This window comes from Diceros bicornis, chromosome 36 (genome assembly GCF_020826845.1).
Source record: "Diceros bicornis minor isolate mBicDic1 chromosome 36, mDicBic1.mat.cur, whole genome shotgun sequence".
Classification (NCBI taxonomy): domain Eukaryota; kingdom Metazoa; phylum Chordata; class Mammalia; order Perissodactyla; family Rhinocerotidae; genus Diceros; species Diceros bicornis.
In genome coordinates, this window is record NC_080775.1 from 7,682,158 (window position 1) to 7,698,220 (window position 16,063).

The window sequence follows — 16,063 nt, forward strand, 5'->3', positions numbered from 1 at the left end:
CTCTCTTATAGAAGTTTCCTAATGGGGTGTATTTTGGTTTCATTTCTAAGAAGTAGGAGCCTCTGAGTTGGTGGCTAGGTCTGTAATCTGTAAAATAGAAAAGTATCATCTGTCTGACCAGGTAAACGGAGAACTGAAATCCAGAAGACTCAGGTCAAGCTTGATCAAGATTAATTACAGACATTCATGCTACCACAAGTCAAGATAGGTACCTCTTTTCCCCAGTGCTGGTACATGTGGCAGCTTTGCTTCACCCTTTATGGAGCAGGGGAGACCAATTTCAACTGGACCTTCTCTGCAGATGTGTTCGGAATCTCTTAAGCAGCGAGCCTAGATTACAAAGAAAGAGTCAGACCACTCATCTACCCACCCACCACTGACGGGACAGCTCAGCCTGCTGTCCACGGGGACAAAAGCCATTTAAGATTCCTAAATGCGTAGGATAACCAAAGCTCTTCTTTCCCTCAGCACTGTTTTTCCTTTTTTGGTGAGGAAGATTGTCCCTGAGCTAACATCTGTGCCAATCTTCCTCTATTTTGTATGTGGGACGCTGCCATAGCATGGCTTGATGAGTGGTGCATAGGTCTGTGCCTGGGATCTGAACCTGCGAATCCCAGGCTGCCGAAGTGGAGGGCACAAACTTAGTCACTATGCCACCGGGCCAGCCCCCTTCAGCACTCTTTTAGGATCCCATATCCTTTGAGAGTTTATCATATTTGATGCACCAGCAGAACATACTCACTTCCCTCATACTTTCCTGAGGGCTAACTGGTTTTTCCTGTGCTATCCACATCATCCCATCACAGATAAGACCAGAAGGCCAATGGATGGAAACATAGCGTACACAGGCAACACCAAGTCTTAAAGAGGGTTTATTCTTGGATATGCAAATTCAGCATGCTAGTAAATGGCAAAACAAAAGCTGCCCTGGACTCGGTGTTCTGAGGGCATTGTAGGGATGATTCCAGCCAATAAGTGTTCCCTCCCCAAGGCTATCAGATAGCCCTAGCATACAGGTATAAAGCTGGCAATGAACCCTCAATACTTTATGAATTTATTTGTTTCTGCCCCTGCCCATTCCACAAAGAATTTAAGATCTTATAAAGATCCATATAATACAAATGCATTAAAAGAATATCTCAAAGGGGGGATATGGGCTTGAAGACGCAAGGGGCAAAGCAAGTGCTGGGAGACAGATTCCATGTTGTCCTGTAGAGTTGCTGCAGATCAAAGAGTAGAGGGGCTGGAGTTGTCCTTGTTGAGCTGAAATTGCAGGAATTTGTCACCTGAAAGTCTTTCCTACCTGTTGAGTGCTCTCGATCATCGCCAGGGCTTCAGCCATTAGCTTCTGGTTGATGCCACAAAGGTTGGCCACCTTTGTCTGGCATCTGTGATGTACATTCATGCCACATGCTGAAAGGAAGAAAGCGACACCGTGAGGAAGAGCGACAGAACCAACCTCCGCGGGTTGTGCACAGGATCTGTTTCAAGTACACATCTGTCAAAGGAACAACTGGCTAATCCCTGGCCCATCTTCCCAGCAGATGGAGACACTGAACAGTGCTTTTACCATGCCCCCGTGCATCCACCTCCCCTTCCCAAAACAGGCACACACAGACCGGATGCTCCCACTTGAGATAGAACCAGAGCCTTGTTGAGAGAGGAGGTTGCATTTAGACTGTGCCATTGTGGAGAGAAACTGATGCTGGCTTTCACTGGTGGTAATGTGCAATGCTGGAACTGAAGGTTGTTCACTTACCACCCTAGACCAGAGCCCAAGCATCCCCTTTCTCATGTGGGCTGTGAGGAGCTTCTCTACCCTCTAGGCAGAAGCCCAGGGTGCAGCCTCAGCCTGCAGGACTGAAATTGTGATGGTGGGGGGTGTCTGTGTATGTGTTTAGGGGCGGGGAGAAGTGGCCTGGAGATACTGTTCTCACCATATGGGAGGGTTGGGCTGAACTAAACAATCTATGTAGGCTTCTAGCTTTGAGACCTACAATTCCGGGGGAGTATTCTGATTCATTAGTCCTGAAAACAGCACCATAAAGGTCTGCCCTCCATGTACTGTGACCACGTGAGCCTTCTCGGATTGGGGTCGGGGGGGGTGTGCACACCTGTCTGTCTGTGTAAAGACAACTATTACATCATGTCGTTAGTTATAGAAAATTCAAATTCTGCTTATGAAACATCACTGTTACAATGGAAAAAAAAAAAGCTAACAAAGATTTCCAAACTCCAGCTGATAGAACTCTGATCTCAAGTTCATATAGATCTCAACTTGATTCTATAAAGTGTATCAATAGGGATCGTTATAATGGAACCAGGCAGGAGAAGCTATAAAATCCTGCAGTTTTAAACATATCTGCTTATCACCAGCCCACTTGTGTGCAAAAAACTCAGTCCAGTGATTGGCATCGAACAGGTAGGTGCTCACCAAATACAACTTCTCTTTATTTATTACAATGAAATATATATTGAAATATTTAGGTGAAATTTTAGCAGCCTTCACCTTTAGTTTTAACTAGCCCACTCTTCCTCAGATGGTTCATAATAAAACAAAAGAAAACAGCATTTTCTATGTAAATAAGTATAAACTATTACTGGTCCCAGTAGACATGCAGAGATATAATCATAAAAATCCATTCGAAGTGAAATCTTTTAACACAGTGAAGATGCTGTTTATGGCGGCTCTCTGCCCTTTGAATTCTGCACTGTTAGCACGACTCCCTGGACTTGTTTATGCAGGTTTATGCTGGGCGCCCCTAGCTCCATCTCCTTACTCATCACTCCAAGGCAAAGGCAGGCAGTTAGCGAGGATTTAGACAAGGGATTGGGGAGTTTTATTTTGCTCCTTAAAACTGCACCCAGATCTAAGCTTGTCTCTGAAGCGCAGTCGTGAGGGATGCCCGCATCTCTACTACGACAATGTCATGTCTTTGTCACTAACCTCTTAGGCGAGAGCTGGGTCTCTGTGAGTGTAAATAGTTCCTTCCTATGACGATTTTCATGGGAATTGTAGTGGAGAGAGAAAGGAGATGGGCTAGGATGAAAAGAGGCTCTACTTAAGAAGGTGGCTTATAAGAGAGAAAGATACAGAGGGAGTGAGGCCAAGGGCGAGGGAGAAGGAGGCCCGGGGAAGGTGGGAGGGGAGCTGAAGACCAGGGCATGAGAGGTTGAGCACACAGGGCCGTCCGGGGTGTTGGGAGGGGGAAGAAAGGGAGGGAGGGTGGAGAGGGGATGAGAGAAAAGAGGAAAGGGGACACTTGACGTGCAGGAGGTGGAAGAGAGTGAGGAAGAGAATGGAATGGAGAAGAAAGAACGTTAGGAGGACGGAACAGAGCAGCACGTGGGCCGTGAAATAATGCAGAGGAAGCCTCTGGAGGTTCTAAGCTCAGAGCGTAATCACACTGTCGGGACCAGCGTGGCCTCTGCAAGTGGGGTGCCGCGGCAGGGACAGGGAGCCTGAACGGGGGACTGTCACGGGAATAGGAGAGCCCCAGTACAGGCATTCGATTATTCATCTCTTGTTTGTACACTTAGAATACTCTGCAATTACTTCTTGCCCATGAACTCTTAACCATATTCTGTCTCACACCAGGCCCACCCACGTCCTCTTGAACAGGGGTAGAGAGGAGACTGCAGAGTGGTACTTTTGGGCGATGGAGGGATTGTTTAGGTGAATTTTGACCACACGTGGGTTTTCTCTTCGGTAATGATTTGAAAACCTCACCCCTCTGCCCCACCGAGATGTCACTCCAGGCTCCACAGACATGTGAATGCAGTGGGGATGAGGAAGGGGGAGGCTGCGAAGGTCACCTTTTACCTTACATCAGCCACCTTGATCACTTAAACGCTAAGACATGTATTAGCCAGTGGTGTAATTAAAATGGGGCTGCCAAGAAAAAATATAGCGGCGTCTATGTTTAATAATTCAAAATAAAAGGCCTTTGCTGCAGCAGGACACAGTCCTCTTTGAATATGTTATCTGGGCCCTGTCCCTACTCTCACCCAGACTCAAAAGGCAGAAGTGCTTTGTTAGTTCTTGGGATTTTTTTCCTTTCTACTCCCTAAGCCTGGCCTAACGGCATCTCAGTTTCTAAAGGTTATTGCCTTAGCGACTTGGGATTTCAGAGCAAGAAAGCCCTTTTTGCTTTATCTCAGGGTGGATCTGAATAACTCAGAAGAGCTGCAGGCTTGGCCTCTGCTGAAATGCCAGCCTTTGAGGAAGGATCAGAGAGGCAGAGTGGACTGGGCCTCTCGCTGGACACTCTGAGTTCACAGCATGCTCTGGGGATGGACTCTCCAGCTTAAGTCCCAGAATTATTCTGTGCAGGACCATCCATCAGCCAAGCAGACTTGTGGGGCTTGCTCCTTGAGGGGACGACAGGAAGAACCTTACTGGCTGGTGCCAAGGACAGCGGCAGGGACACAGCACAGCTGCAGCTGCCAGAGTCAGGGAGGGGCAGGCCCAGAACACAGAGGAGACAGCAGGGTGGGTCCAAGGGAAGGGGACCACTCAGAGGAGCAAGGGAAGGGGACAACTCAGAGGAGAAACGCTGTTTCCCTTTCTCCCTGGGAACAAGTGCAACAGAAAGCAGCGGGCCAGGAGCCTTGACATGTAACCTGAACGGTTTTGCACTCATCTGGGATACAAGGCTCAGGGTTTTGGGGATGGAAGGAGACGAAGAGCTGTGGCTTATTGTCCTGGCAATTTCTCATTCATGATCCTGGCTCCTCCAGGCTGGTTGGAGAAGTCAGCCATCTACATCCTCCCTCCTTGCCTTATGCTCTCCATCGAAGCTGGGAATCCAGCCCGCAGCAGGGTTCTGTACTGGGGCCCAGCTCCTTCCCCGTTAGACTCACCGTCACACTTGAGGCCTTGCCTCGCCAGGCCCCACAGCAGGGTCCCACAGTGTTCACAGAAGGTGGGGCTCTTGTAATTGTAGACTTTAAATCTGTGCGGCATGTCAATTTTGAACCTCTCCTTGTGGAACTGAACAAGAGAAGAACGTGAGACCACACGCGTATCCTTGGGTTCCCAACTTTTGATGTCTTAGCAGATTCTTCAGCATAACGAACAGAGAAAGAAAAACACTGGAATGATGTGTATTTTAAACTATAATTTTTACTTGTCAAGCCTGATAATCATGTCCAAAGAAGGCAGGCAGCCATTAACTCCTCTCAGTAAGGGGCAAGCATGCAATAGACACATATCAGGTAACCCGGAGTCGGCTGGAGTCTGGGGCACCCCCACAGACCGGCTAGCATTTCAGGAAGAGGGGACTAGGGTTATTTATTTAAATGGGGCATAAGTAAACGTTGCACTTCCCATCCTATTTTATTTATTTATTTATTTTTAATTTTTATTTATTTATTTATTTATTTATTGGGAGGAGATCAGCCCTGAGCTAACATCTGCCAATCCTCCTCTTTTTTTTTGCTGAGGAAGACTGGCCCTGGGCTAACATCCATGCTCATCTTCCTTCACTTTATATGGGACGCCGCCACAGCATGGCTTGCCAAGCAGTGTGTCGGTGCGCGCCCGGGATCCGAACCCCAGGCCACCGCAGCGGAGCGCACACACTTAACCGCTTGCGCCACAGGCTGGCCCCTATTTATTTATTTATTTTTTGGCGAGGAAGATCAGCCCTGAGCTAACATCCATGCCAATCCTCCTCTTTTTGCTGAGGAAGACCGGCCCTGAGCTAACATCTATTGCCAATCCTCCTCCTTTTTTTCCCTTTTTCTCCCCAAAGCCCCAGTAGATAGTTGTATGTCATAGTTACACATCCTTCTAATTGCTGTATATGGGATGCCGCCTCAGCATGGCTGGACAAGCGGTGCGTTGGTGCGCACCCGGGATCCGAACTCGGGCTGCCTGTAGCGGAGCGTGCGCACTTAACCGCTAAGCCACAGGGCCGACCCCTCCCATCCTATTTTAATATAAATATTTCTTTTTCTCTTTCAACCCAGAACTAGTGTTTTAACCTTCTGAAGAAGTCATATAATGCCTCATCTGGAGGAAACATTGCTATGGGTTTATTCATTTGAGAACCTAACGTGGGAAGCATTTTCACACCCATTACACATGAACCGAGGAGGCCAGAGGCAGGTAAACAGTTCTGCCAGATGCTGTGGACAAATATGTCACATGTATTATCTTTTACACATATGCTATCTCAAATACTCCCTTTGAAGTAGCCTCTATTAGTATTAGTATCTCATTTGATAGATAAGGAGATTAGGCAGAGAGAGGGCAAGACACTTGTCTAGCTCACACAGCTGTCAAGTGAGCTGTGAAATCTGTGGGCCTGGCAGTCAGAATCAGAGCCCATCTTCTTTGACCATTTGTCTTTTCTCTCCCAAAATAAACATAATGATGCAGGGGGTGGGGAGAGGGGACATGAGAGAGGCATGGTGGCAGTAGATATATTGCAGGTGTTTTGTTATTTTTAACAGTTTTCCAGAGTTTAAATTCTCTCCTTTAATCAAACTTGTCACATGAACAACAATAAAAAAATCAGGCAGTTTGATTCCTGGGAAGAATATTGATATTGTTGTGCAGTATAAAAAGTTTTATTTACTTAAGACTTACGATGTCTGCAGAAGTTTTTAATTAAACAATTCCTCTGGGAACGCACACAGCAAAGAAGCCTTAGTCAATAACAGTGACATATTTAATGTTCCCACTGTGGATACTGATCAGCACTGGGTCTTCAGAATGGCTGTTTAGAATTGCTTAAAAGTTGCTTGGCACTTACTCTAGCCATTTTCAAGCAAGAAAAAATAATTTTCAGAACTCGTTTCATATAAACGTTTCCATGTAAATATGAACAATTTGAAGGCTTCTACTCAAATCTTGAACTCAAGCCCAGATGGTTCAAGCTACAGCCGGGAAAGACTCTGGGTCTGTACTGTCCAAAATGATAGTCACTTAGCCACATAGGCCAAGTGAACACTTGCAAGGTGGTGAAAAGATGTGCTGTGAGTGTAAGATACACACTGGATTTTGAAGAGTTGGCATGAAAAGAAAATAATGTAAAATATCTCCTTAATTTTTTATATGGATTACATCTTGAAATGATAATATTTGGGCAGATTGGGTTAAATAAAATATACTAGTAAGATTAATTTCACCTGTTGCTTTTTCCATTACCTAATGTGACTATGTGAAAATTTAAAATTATACTTGTGGCTCTCATTCTGTTTCTATTGGACATTAGCCATTGAGGCTAACAGTCATGCTTACAATTTGCGATTTTTCTAGGAAAGCTGAAGGCATCAAGCAAAGGGAGCAACGAGGGCAGGTTGGGAGGGGGCAAGTTGATTTAAACAAACAAAAACATTGGCCTGGGAGATTGAGATCTGAATTTTAGTCCCAGCACTGCCACTTACAGGTGGTTGACTGTGGACAAACCACTTCAACCTCTCTGAGTCTTAGCAGAGTCACTTGTAATATGAGATTATCCCTTTCTGGCTCTAAATTGTAGAAGAAATTCTACTTTGGAAGAACTCAACCAATTTGCCTTCTCTGTACCTGCTCCTTTGCTGGAGAAAATCACATACCTGGGCAGGTCGGCCCCCTCAAACTCAAGTGGACTTTCAACTGTGCTCGGCGATCCTACTGCCTTTCCCAAATCTCTAAGAGAATTATTTCACAGATCCTCCTTTCTCCCCAAAGCCACTTGTTGCCCTCTTTTCTTCCTTCCCCCAATCCTCAGACTTCAATGAGGATGTAAGCTGTCTAAGGAAGCTCCCTCATCTGCCAGCCACCCGACCTACAAACCTACCTTCATCTGTAACCATCTTCTCCTGCTCCCTTCCTGGTGCAATTGATGACCTGTCTGTCAATCCATCAGAGTCCCATCTCCACGCGTGCTTTGGACCTCTTCTGCTCTTGCCAAGACTGACTGCTTTGGCTGTCCCTCTCTCTCTAGCTTCATCCATCTCTCATCTCTCCCTGGCTATGGGAGCATTTCCATCCCTGTGCCTCACCTCCCTCCAGCTACTGTTCAACTTCAGTGATCTCCTTCATGGTTAATCTTCTTGACAATATTGACACAGGTTGTTTCCAGTCATCTAATGCATAGGCTGTTTCATCATCTTCCAGTAACCTTCAGTGTTGGTCAATGAGGCAAACACCTCTACAATCCTCTGAAATTTCTCTGATCAAGGTCTCCAAAGACCTCCATGTGGCCTTCATTTTTCTCAACATCTCAACTGTACTGGACACAGCTGACCCCTTCATACACTTTTAGTATAGGAAGAGTCCTCTCTGAACCCTTGTTCTCAGTCTCTATCACAAGCTCCTTCTCTTCTATCCAACATCTAATTTAGATTCCTTTGGGGTCAGCCCTGAGCCCTCTTCTCACTAGGTAATCTCTTTGGCAGCTTTAAATTCCACCTATATGCTAGCCACTCCCCAATTTATAGATTTGGTCCATTGGCTTTTGTGAATTCCAAGCTCATATAAAATTGTCCATTTGATACCTCTAGTTGGATGTCCATAGGCATCTCAGACTGATCTTATCCAAAACCAAAATATTAATTTATCCCTCTAGATCTCTCCCTCCAGTCTTATTCACACGGTTCTGCTGTCTACCCCACTGCTCAAGACAGGAACTCGGGCATCATCATTATTTCTCTCTCTTTCATTCTCAGCATCCAATCCATTGGCAAATGTAGTCATTTCTAACACTGAAATTACCTGAAAATCTGCTCGCTTTGCTCCATCTGCACTGTCCTCACACTGGTACAAGCCACCAACCTTCCCTCGTGGTGGGACTCCTTCAGTCACCTCCGGTTTTCACTGTCACATCTCAACACACCGTTTCCCCTACAGCAGTCACAGAGTGGGCTTCACTACAAGTCAAATAAAATCCAACCTCTTTCTCAGGGTCCAGAAGAGCCCCGCCTGATCTAGGTCCTGCCAAGTTCCCCCACTGCAGGTTCCATTCTCTATCTCGCCCCTGCTGTTCTAGCCACATGGTCGCATTTCAGTTTCTAGAACATGCTGATTCTTTCCACCCTCATGCCTTTCAGTCAGCCTGGAGACTCCTTCCCCCTGTTGTTCACATAGCTGGCTCCTTTCATCCTTCAGCTCTCAGCTTAGATGTTCCCTCCCTTGGGAGATCCTTGACCGTCACTCTAAGGAGGCCACTCGATTATTCTCCCTCATTGCACCTTGTTGGCTGTTTTCACAGCACCTAATATAAATGGAAACTATACACAGTTGTTTGTTAATTATCTGTTTCCCCAACTTTACAGTAAAGTCCATAAAAGCAGGACCAGGTCTGTTTTGTGCTCTGCTGTACATTGTGTACACAGTGTAGTATCTTCCATGTATTAGAGACACAATAAATATTTGTCGAATGAAGAGGAAAGGGTAGGAGACGGCAGGCTGCCCAGCTTTCTATCTCAGCTCCCCTTCCCCGTGGGGTAAGATCTAGCTTGTCCCCAGACCATGTACCTCAAAGTTCCCCATGGGGTAAGATCTAGCTTGTCCCCAGACCATGTACCTCAAAGTTCCCCGTGGGGTAAGATCTAGCTTGTCCCCAGACCATGTACCTCAAAGTTCCCCATGGGGTAAGATCTAGCTTGTCCCCAGACCATGTACCTCAAAGTTCCCCATGGGGTAAGATCTAGCTTGTCCCCAGACCATGTACCTCAAAGTTCATTCTGAAATATTCGCCTCTTAATGTAAGAATGATAGGTCTGTTATCATCTCTTACTAACCTTGTAAATGCTTATGTCTGTGTTTTCTAATCATCTGCCTCTATTTACTCTTTAACGGTCACTTCTAGCTGTACACGACACAGGAGTTATTCTTGGATAATTGATCAAAACCATGCTTTCTGGCCACGTTCTATTATGTTTTTCTGGAAAAGGTAGAGTCACTAAAATTCTTACCATGCTTCTCTTATTCATCCCCTAGTTTTGGATCTCAGTAATAATCATTAATGAAAAGGAAAGGGTTTTAGGGAGATTGATATCCACGGATAAGCTTAAGGATTCAAGTTCAGGCACTATTAAAAAGAATTAGTGGGCTGTAGAATTTAGCGTCAGGATAAATTCTTCACATTTCAAACAAAGAGAGGAATCTAGATACGTACCATTGTTTCTCGGCTGTTGATAGCTGATCCTGTGCACTTTGCTATAACTTTATCGATACACTTCTTGTGAATTGCCGCGTTACATTCTGAAAAGAAATGATGGCAACTGAAGATATTCAGAAGTTATGGAACAACTAAAGAAAAAGAATGAGGATAACACAACAAAAATCCTTCTCACTTACGTCGACACTGGTAGCCCTGTTTGTTCAGACCCCTGCAATGAAACACACGTTTGATTTTTATGCGTGTTCAAGTCAAGAGCAGCACCACAGACATTTAAGAGGTGAACAAGATCTCATAGCTTCCTACTGTGACAGAGCATTTTCTGATAAGCAGCCCTGGTCTATCATTTGCCAAGAGTATTAACATGTGTTTTTTGTTTTAAACTGCTTTGTTAAAAGTTGGTTAATTAAACAAATGAGGAGCTATTGCTTTCCCTCGCATTTGCATATTTTCCAAACAAATGTGTAGAGATTAAAATGTCTGACCGAAAATGTGTCACGGGCTCCTAGTAGGAAATTTCCATGTTCTGCACTTAAAAATTCATTGTCTCACTAAGCTCAGTGTAGATGAGCAAAGACATCTGTACAGCATCTTATTTCCTTTCTGAGTATCTGAGAATATTTGCAACTAATAAATTCTCAAGCTTAAGATCGATTCCTGAGTAACACTCACTATTAGAAAGGAAGGTGGTTCAGAGAAAGATGGGCATGGATGTTAGCCCAGGGCCAATCTTCCTCAGCAAAAAAAAAAAAAAAGAGGAGGATTGGCATCAGATGTTAGCTCAGGGCTAATCTTCCTCACAAAAAAAAAAGAAAAGAAAAGAAGGAGGTTCAAGTCATTAGATGAAACAGGTTGATGGAAATCCACCAAAAGTCTATTTGAGCTTTGGATACCCTGCTTAAGCTGAGGTTGTGCATTAATGGATTCTGCAGTAACCCACAGGGAAGAACACCTCACTAACAGGTGAAGAGGCTGAGAACAGACATAGGAGTCATTTCAAGTCTCCACTCTACCATAGCCTGTGCTATGTGGTTACTGAGGCTTGAACCCATCTCTCTTTGAGGGTTTTAAGACACCCACAAGCCTTGTAAACACCTAAACCCATTGGCTCCAATGGAAAATGTTGCCTGTTACAGACATTAGTACCAGCCCAGCTGGGCTGTCGAGGTGGTGGCAGCTTTGTCTGTAAAACTGTGCTTACGACAAAGATATCTACCTCTTCTGTTCCTCCCCTCTTACCCCCAGCAGCCTCTCATTTAATCAGAAATGAAAGTTCTTGGAACTTTTTTCTGATGGAACTGGCTTCCTTGCTCTACAGAAGCCACATTATGAAAATATTTTATACAATCATACCCTGTAGGCCTTCTCAATCCAGGTGCGGCCACTGAAAACTCTCACGTTGTACTTACTCCAGCACACTCCCCAAAGGTGGAGCGTGCCAGGCCTGGTGGATTAAGAGGATATGACAAAATGCATAACCTGATGCTTGGAGGGAAATGCCAAGTTACGTACCAGACAAACTCATGGCAGACAGAGCAAAACGTGGGTTGTGGGAAGAAGGTGGCGGTGAACTCATGGCACTTGACGTGGTGCACCTTAGCCTGTTTGATGGCTCCTCGGCGGTGATGCAAGGCAAAGAAACCTTCATTCTCAAATTCACTCATGTCCTTTGTGTCTGCAGGAAGAGGATAGGGGACAAAGTGAAGTTCTGTGATATGGCTGGGTGGGGAGGGCGGGGAGATGGGTGAGGGACAGAGATGGACAAGGAACTACACAAGCATTGAGACCAATAAGATTCCCAGTACTTATAAAGGTTGGTACAATACTAAGCTTCTTTCCTGAATTCTATAACACAGAATTATCATAGGTTATATCATTATAGGATTGAAACAATGAGGTTGGATTATTGGCTCAGTCCTTCACTCCTCTTTGCCTGGGCTGATCTATCCTTCAATTTTTAAAACCAGAGGTCAGAACTTTCAAGGTATTTATCAACCTCTCCTATTCACACTCAATGATGAGTCAGCCAGAAAAGGCAGGAAGTGGCAAGTACTTTTCTACCTGTGATTCTAGAGAACAATGTGGTTACTGACAGCAGCTTGGGAACGGCATTTTTTTAGGTCCCAAGATGCTTTACATCTGGGTGCAGACAGAGTACAGTAGGCTGGAGGGAGCTTGGCAGACTTGCGGGTGAGGGCAGAAGAACTTTGGGAAATTGTTTATGCTCTGGTTCCTGATGTCCACAGAAACCAGATGCACCAGCTACAGACTACACTGGTCAATGGTCAATGTGGAAAGGGCCAGACATGAACAAATTGCTGCAATTTTTTTTTACTGTCTAGGTAATCCTGGATGTTACCTAGTCATCTGCATCAAACCATCACATTGACATTTCTTCAGTTCCCCCTGGGCTCATGGATATTGGTGAAGGTACTTTGGTAGTCACTGTGCACAGTGCCCTATGCCCAGATGACATCTTCCCAAATGGCTGGCAGAATTCTGAGAATAACAGTGATGCCTTGGCTGAAACCCATGCCCAATGAAAACACGCAATAGCAAGGCCGTCTTGGTTAAACAGCATGATGAAAACTCCAGCATGCAAGAGAGGATGGCATGGTGAACAACAGAGAAATAACAAAAATGATCATCATCACTAAAATGAGGACAATGAGTTCAATGATTATAACTCCTAGAATTGTAGTTCTGTGACAGCTTGAAGATTCTTTGATTACTTATTCTATTTCTTTTATTTTTATAAATACAAAAAATGGAGGTTTAGCGAGAATAAGGGGCTTATATTTACAAATATAAAGAGTTAATGATATTTAAACTAAATTACTTGCACTCTGGCTAGGCAGTGACAGAGATGTGACAACACACTTGAGGCAAATATCCCTGCCAAGGTACTTTATTTTCCGTATCCCAAATAGTGGCCAGGCTAGAAATGCATTAGGTAGACACAGGTGGGACCGTGTAGATGGAGACCTCTCCCTAGGAGTCCAGCCAAGGCCCAGGACACATTTTAAGACTCAAGTCCTCTCTGCAGTGGTCCACAGGTCTGTTTTATGGCAACCCCAAACCCCAGATAAAGAGCATTCCCAGTAACCATCTAAAGAGTTCCACAGATGGGGCATAATGCTTTGCCTAATACTTTAAGGTTAGGTAATATAGGTATTTTTATTTGAAACTAGGCTGGAAATAAATTAGGCTTGGTGAATGAGGGGTTACATTTAGAGTCAATGAGGCAATCGCCTTGTTCCACAAGTTCTGGTATAAATGTGGAGATCTATTTACAACTTGTGACTGGTGCAGTGGGTCATTTGTCAGCAAGATTTGACTCATTTCTATTTTGGTCCAGATGACATGAAATGAAATAAATAAAGCATAAAACTACTCTCAAATTTAGGATATGGAAGTGAATTATTCTGGGAACCCCATCTGTATTATTGTAAAAAATTATCCATATATAATTATGTTAAAAATTATATATATAGTCGAATGCACAGACTATCATGGATATAATAGTACACACTATACATACACGAATATTTATATAAATATTTATATAATATATAAATATAAATTAAAATATAAATATATATTTAGAATAGTCTATAATTAGACTATAATACTGTAAATTTTTAAAAATGTCAGAGAGTTCTAGAAATGTATTCTCTTGCTCCTTCCTATGACTTCCTTTGTCCTCTAACCATTTCAATCATTACAAGAACATACATGTGTAAAATCTCAGAATCTTTGAATTCTTCTGGTATTTATTATGTTTATTTCTGAAGCAATTTGCTCTTCTACTTATTTATTGGCTTGAATAAGCTCATTGGTTTTTATATGTTTGGTTATTTCTTTTATAGCAATGGTGTCTAATCTATTTATTTAGGTTAATCTGTCACTTGTTTGTAGTCAATCAAACCACAAATGTTTCTTGGGTGGCTATGAACAAATTGTTATGCTGAAAAGAAATATGAGATGTTACCCCCAACTTTGAGCGGCTAACAGTCAAGTCAGGGAGACACGGCACTCACACCAAGAATAGTGTATGATGGTGTGGAACAGACTTGGAGATAGGCACACCCATATTTTTTAGGAGGTAGGAAAAGAAATTATAAAAGAGACCACGAAGTGGCAGCTGAAAAATTAAGAGGGAAACTTGAATAATATCACATTGGGCAAGCCAAGAAAATGTGGGGTTCTCAACATTGATTGATCTAGAGAGATCAAGGGAACTGAAGGCTAGGAAACAGGTATTTGTTTTGAGGATTCACACTCTTGGAGAAAGTCATTTAGCAGATTGGTTGAACTATAACCCAGACTCTTAGGGCTTAAGAATTGACAGAGTAGTGAAGAAACAGGAACTTATATAAATATAAACCACTTTTTCAAGAAATGTGTCAGGGAAGGAGAGGAAAGAAAAACTCATGGAGGTAAAAAGGTAAAAAAAAAAAAGATCTTTTTTCAAGATTGGAGAAGATGGCTTAATTCACTATGTCTTGGCAATGAGGTGGAAGCCAATGAGAGAAGGAAAAGTTGAAGGTTGACGATGCCAGAAAGCGTGCACACTTGGTGGTGCAGAGCTACAAAGGATGAGAGGCAGGAGACCAAGAAAGGGAGGGACTTTCTCTGAGGCAGAAGAGCAGGGAGAGAATGCAGGAAGAAGCAGCTATATTCTAAAGCGCAGAGACAGAAGATGGAGCCTCTCCCAGTTACAGCTGGGACAAGGCCAACCTCTAAGAGTGAGAAAAGAATGGATACTCTCAGAAACCGAGGAGTTTGGGAATGTTTGGAATAGCCACTGTATGGGAAACAAAAGAAAATAAAAGGAATTTCTAAATGCCAGGGTGAGTCCAACTGAATAGTTCAACAACCATTCATTGGGTACCTCCTGTGGACCTAGCATACAACCTGGTGCTGGAGTCAAAGAGACAAATAAGATGTGCTTCAACCATTGCTTTCCTGTAAGGAAGTCACAGTCCAGAAGGAAAGACAATGTAGTAAATGTCAGAATAGAAGTACTCACAGGATGCTATGGGACCATGGAGTTAGGACACTACACCAGCTAAAGCAGGTGGAGGTAGGGGGAGGTGAGAAAGACAGGAAAGTTGGGGGAGGAAGGTACTAGCAGAGATGATTTATGAGCTGGGTTCTGAAGGATAAGTAACTCCTACTTATATGGGGGAGAAAGTATGGTGGGGAAAAGTAAAATGTGTTCTCTCTAGATGGAAGAGAATGAGCCAGGGTACAGAGAGAAGTATCTCAGGATGTAAGCATTGCTAGAGTGTACAGTAGGAAGCAGAAAACATCAGTGGTCACATCCAGAAGATGGGTATGTATAAGACCAGTTTGTACATTTTCCTGTAGATAATTTGCAAACACTGAAAGGCTGTAGGCGGGAGCAAGGCAAAGGGACAAAGAAAAGCATGACATGTTCAGAGTGGAGCTTTACACAGTTCATTCTGGCAGCAGCGTAGGAGAAAAATTGGGATTCGAGAAGAGATGATGATGTAAGCAGAGGATAAAATTGAAAAACATTGAGTAGGCAACATGGGCAGAAATAATTGATGGATTAATGTGGGAGGTGAAGGAAAAGGAGGCTACAAAAATGATTCCCAGGTTTCTGGATGGATGGAGTTATAATTGAGATAGGGAATACAAAAGGAATTAAGTTACTGGTAAAAATGGTAAGTGTGATTTTGGACATACTGAATTTACATTACTTGTAGAAAATCTACTTGGAGAGGCCTCCTAAGAGGTCAAACACATGAGGCTGAAACATAGGAACATTATCTAGCAGCATCGGTTTGTAATGGACACAGCTGGATGACTTTTTCTAGCAAAGCCTTGGAGGAGAGAAGAGAATGCAAGGTTTAGAGGTCAGAACATCTGTGGCAGAAGAGTGCGCTCGTGAGAGAGGAATACTGGCAAGTGCACATCAT

General features: G+C 43.8%; 1 protein-coding gene across 1 annotated transcript in view; it reads right to left on the minus strand.

The window, feature by feature from the left end:
• The window catches only part of PRKCQ (protein kinase C theta), a 128,419-nt gene that overhangs the window by 58,160 nt on the left and 54,196 nt on the right, over window positions 1–16,063 (minus strand). Inside the window, exons 5-10 of the mRNA XM_058532380.1 lie at window positions 11,628–11,790; window positions 10,295–10,326; window positions 10,113–10,198; window positions 4,864–4,993; window positions 1,304–1,413; window positions 213–330 (exon numbers count right to left, since the gene is read on the minus strand). Coding sequence (XP_058388363.1) covers window positions 213–330; window positions 1,304–1,413; window positions 4,864–4,993; window positions 10,113–10,198; window positions 10,295–10,326; window positions 11,628–11,790 — 639 coding nt within the window. The remainder of the gene's footprint in view (window positions 1–212; window positions 331–1,303; window positions 1,414–4,863; window positions 4,994–10,112; window positions 10,199–10,294; window positions 10,327–11,627; window positions 11,791–16,063) is intronic.